This window comes from Mizuhopecten yessoensis, unplaced genomic scaffold (assembly GCF_002113885.1).
Source record: "Mizuhopecten yessoensis strain PY_sf001 unplaced genomic scaffold, ASM211388v2 scaffold11175, whole genome shotgun sequence".
In the NCBI taxonomy this organism is placed as follows: domain Eukaryota; kingdom Metazoa; phylum Mollusca; class Bivalvia; order Pectinida; family Pectinidae; genus Mizuhopecten; species Mizuhopecten yessoensis.
Genome location: NW_018408917.1, coordinates 1 through 3,269, shown reverse-complemented (window position 1 = coordinate 3,269; position 3,269 = coordinate 1). Strand labels below are relative to the sequence as shown.

Here is a 3,269-nt window from a genome sequence, read left to right as displayed (position 1 = left end):
TTTTTTTTTATGTTTTATGAATAAACACGATGTTTTGGAAATATTTATCAAAAGAAATTTATACTATGTTGCGAATTACAATTTCGAGATAACCTTCTTTTATTTACGAACTTATGTCTTTGATGCTGAAATTGACAACTTTATAAAAATACATTTTCACTGAAATTATGAAATCTGGGAGTCGGAAAGGTGTAAAATTCTTTTTCGGAAAAGAAAAAAACAGTAGTTGAGCTAGATAAGAAATTATACGGGGGCAGGCTCCTATGGAGAATTAACATTACTGGAAACAGGCCCTTTCACCTATCAACATGGAACGAGTTGAAGTGCATTTTTTCTCTTTAATACTTAAATAAATAAGCTTGAAAATAAATAAAACAAATAAATACATGCACAAAAAGAACTAGAGGAACGTGAGACACAACAGAAGGATAAGGAAACACGACTTTGTAAACACTCCTTATAGCGCAATGTGTTTTACGTATTACAGGTTAACTCCAACAACATAGATGGGGTGTTAGTTGGCAAATGGGGCGCACCCTACGACGATGGCGTTAAACCATGGAACTGGACAGGGAGTACCAAGATTCTGAAACAGTATCATAAAGAAGAGCGACCGGTCAAATTCGGCCAATGCTGGGTGTTTTCCGGAGTCACAGTTACAGGTAAATATCTGTGTGCTCTAAGAACCTATGCTAAAACTACATACCTTTGCCCTGTTAAATTTTCCAGCAAAGACACCACAATGCATTGCAGATTTTAAAAGTGCCTAGGTTATACTGTAACAGCACATACCACCAATAGTACAGTTGAGAATAATAACATCCATCATTAGTATTTATAGAGTCAACATGCTATCATGTAGGAGCATAACCCACCAAAAGAACAGTTGTAAAATAATGGCATGTACCATCAATATTTGTAGATACCCCAGGCTAACATATAAGAGCATGTACCGCCAATAGTATAGCTGTAAAATAATAACATTTACCATTAATATCTGTATGGCCCTTAGGCTGTCATGAGAGCACGCACCATCAAAAGTAGAGTTATAAAATAATAATACCTGCCAGTAGTAACTGTAGAGCCCTCGGGCAATCATGTAACAGCAGGTATCGCCAATTGTACAGTTTAAACAATAATACCTACCTTAAATATTTGTACATCACCCGGGCTATCCTATTTAATAATGTTTGAATAAATAATTAATGAAGACGTATTGCAGCCTGTGTAGATCTTTGATTTTTCCAACATTTTAGTTATAATTTAACCATAAACATGTGTCGATTATATATATTATACCAAATAAAATGTACTGAAATTATTTTTCGTGCTTACTTCAATGTTTATTATTATTGAAATCAGACTGTTCTTTTGTGCGAGGTAACACGCGATACCTATTTGTCTTAATTTTACAACAAGCTTAGCGGTTCTTTCATTTCTGACCCTGCCCTATTTTATGAATTTTATCTATATATATTTCGGAAGAAAATTGTCATTTTCAGTCGCTATTTGGTTAACAGACGATAAGAAATATACACTGACGACATGTTTTTTAACAGATGTTAATCAAACAAATCCACTAATCTATTGCCATTGTTTCGCAACACACTGAATTACCATTTGACAGATTCACAAACATGAATACAAGTCACCTTTGCGGTAAGTATTAATGGAAACGTTCTGAAAGTGAGCTATTCCGTCTTTGCGTATTGCAGAGTTATCTTCTCTTGGGAGTAGGTATTGATTGTTACGTCATTGGTTTGTGTGAGAAAATTACGTCGTTTTCTCAAAAATTTATGACGTTACACTCACAAACAAGTGACGTAACAATCAATACCTACTCCCAAGAGAAGATAAAATTACAAAATTTCATCAATGGTTTTGTTGTAAAAATACCATGAATCTTTGGAGCTCCATAGTATGATACGAAAGTGTCGTAATAGAACTACAAAAGGGAACACGCAGGAAGTTTAGGGCACTTATGTGCCATAGATATATGTGTATATAATATTTTATTCCTTCATCAGTTTGTAGAGCCCTCGGGATTCCCTGCAGAAGTGTCACCAATTACAATTCTGCCCATGACACCGACCGAACAAATGAGATTGAATATCTCATAGCGAGCGATGGGGAAAAAAGTGCATTACGTGGTGACAGTGTTTGGTGAGTAGTTACTTCATAGTGACAGTGTTTGGTGAGTAGTTACTACAAGGTGACAGTGTTTGGTGAGTAGTTATAACATATAGTGACAGTGTTTGGTGAGTAGTTACTACATAATGACAGTGTTTGGTGAGTAGTTATAACATATAGAGACAGTGTTTGGTGAGTAGTTACTACAAAGAGACAGGGTTTGGTGAGTAGTTACTACAATGTGACAGTGTTCGGTGAGTAGTTATAACATAGTGATAGTGTTTGGTGAGTAGTTACTACAAGGTGGCAGTGTTCGGTGAGTAGTTATAACATAGTGATAGTGTTTGGTGAGTAGTTACTACAAAGAGACAGGGTTTGGTGAGTAGTTACTACAATGTGACAGTGTTCGGTGAGTAGTTATTACAAGGTGACAGTGTTTGTTGAGTAGTTACTACATAGTGACTGTGTTTGTTGAGTAGTTACTACATAGTGACAGTGTTTTGCGAGTTGTTACTACATAGTGACAGTGGTGAATAGTTTATACAATGTGACAGGGTTTGTTGAGTAGTTATTACATAGCGCCAGTGTTTGGTGAGTAGTTACTACAGAGTGACAGAGTTTGGTGAGTAGTTACTACAAAGTGACAGTGATTGCTGAGTAGTTACTACATAGTGACAGTGTTTTGCGAGTTGTTACTACATAGTGACAGTGGTGAATAGTTTATACAATGTGACAGGGTTTGTTGAGTAGTTATTACATAGCGCCAGTGTTTGGTGAGTAGTTACTACAAGGGGTCAGTGTTCGGTGAGTAGTTATAACATAGTGATAGTGTTTGGTGAGTAGTTACTACAAAGAGACAGGGTTTGGTGAGTAGTTACTACAATGTGACAGTGTTCGGTGAGTAGTTACTACATAGCGACAGTGTTTGGTGAGTAGTTACTACAAGGCGACAGTGTTTGGTGAGTAGTTATAACATAGTGACAATGTTTGGTGAGTAGTTACTACAATGTGACAGTGTTCGGTGAGTAGTTACTACATAGCGACAGTGTTTGGTGAGTAGTTACTACAAAGTGACAGTGTTTGGTGAATAGTTTATACAATGTGACAGTGTTTGTTGAGTAGTTATTACATAGCGACAG

The 3,269-nt window shown here is 36.3% G+C and overlaps 1 protein-coding gene across 1 annotated transcript in view; it reads left to right on the top strand.

Annotated features, from left to right (window-relative positions):
• Positions 1-2,182, top strand: part of LOC110467513 (hemocyte protein-glutamine gamma-glutamyltransferase-like) — a 15,650-nt gene extending 13,468 nt beyond the window's left edge. The window contains exons 8-9 of the mRNA XM_021524729.1: positions 488-662; positions 2,028-2,182. Of these exons, the coding sequence (XP_021380404.1) occupies positions 488-662; positions 2,028-2,167 (315 nt within the window). The 3' untranslated portion in view covers positions 2,168-2,182. The remainder of the gene's footprint in view (positions 1-487; positions 663-2,027) is intronic.
• Positions 2,183-3,269: the final 1,087 nt, after the last annotated feature.